The 1184-nt window shown below is 46.0% G+C and overlaps 1 protein-coding gene across 1 annotated transcript; it reads right to left on the reverse strand.

The window, feature by feature from the left end:
• Window positions 1-532: 532 nt before the first annotated feature.
• M437DRAFT_89405 (uncharacterized protein) lies at window positions 533-946 on the reverse strand (the record flags this gene model as incomplete). The annotated part of the gene is made up of 1 exon (XM_041029045.1): window positions 533-946. The coding sequence occupies one exon, from the start codon at window positions 944-946 to the stop codon at window positions 533-535; it is 414 nt and encodes a 137-aa protein (XP_040874495.1).
• Window positions 947-1184: the final 238 nt, after the last annotated feature.

A 1184-nucleotide genomic window follows, 5' to 3' on the forward strand; every position in this document is an offset into this window, starting at 1 on the left:
GCCGCACAGTAGCACGGCTTCTTCACCAATTGCTCGAGATGGTTCCGTGAGGTGAATTTGCTTCTTCTCCAAAGCTGTAGTCACGATTGTGCATAATCCACCAGTGACGTTTATACCCTGGATCATTCATCAAAACGGGAACTCCAACTTTCAGGATAGCGGTGTTTCCCGTTCATGCTGGAGTTCTAGTACCTCACAACGGCATGTTGAAGATCCCTTAGGCGTGAATCCCGTAGTCAATCAGATTGTCTGCTCCGTGTTGGAGGCACAGTCTACTTTACCCTACTCAGTTTGAGGATCATAGTCCGGGACGTGTATACATTAGTTCCGTCAGCGGACAGAATCATACAAATCACTGTTCTCCTCTTGTGGCTTGTTGAGAATGCCAAATTTTGCATTGATTAGAGGGCTCAAATGGTGAGTATCTAGATACTGCTTTTGTGGAGCGTATAGACTAAAAGACTAAAACAGTATGACAATGACTATGTGTCTTGATTGCAACGAAGCAGAATAACATGACCATCAACAATCCTTAGATGAAAACAGTTTGCCCCGTCATCTGATCACTGCTATCGATGTAGATAGCGGATGTCAGTTCTGACGGAAGGATATCTAAGCAGTGTGGCCTAGACAAGACTACCTTCCCATTCCTTGTTGAGGGTGTCATGATCAAAATCCCCACAAAACCTCCTTTCTCTGATGTCGAGGGTTGTCGAGGCTTTTCGTAGACACTGCTTTTCTTATGCAGCCTTAGAGGTGGTGGTTTTGAGGGCTCGTACAAGGACTCAGTCGAGGGCTTAGTCAAAAGATCAGTCAAGGGCTCGGATGACGGCTCAAACAAAGTCTCAGGTGGTGACCGAGATCCAGAAGGTAAGGGTGGTAAACGTTTGTTTCTATCCGCGTGACGTGTGCGTTTGTCAGCGCTTGACAGCTTGTGCCGCGACATGAAATTGTGACAAGCTAAGGGGTACATGATGTTCGGGAATAGACCAAAGAAAACCTGTCTTATGTACTCGAACCTGTAGTATCTTTTATCACTAGATCGTGCGATGTGTATTCTAAGCTCATGATAGCATTCTTTGTACGACATCCGCTAGATTTGCTGATCTACTTCTTCTCAGGTGCCGTCCTGCAGTCTCCATCGAGGAGCGATTCCCTCACTTGTTTGTACACAACAGTCTGGA

Source organism: Aureobasidium melanogenum, assembly GCF_000721775.1.
Source record: "Aureobasidium melanogenum CBS 110374 unplaced genomic scaffold scaffold_114, whole genome shotgun sequence".
NCBI classification, from domain to species: domain Eukaryota; kingdom Fungi; phylum Ascomycota; class Dothideomycetes; order Dothideales; family Saccotheciaceae; genus Aureobasidium; species Aureobasidium melanogenum.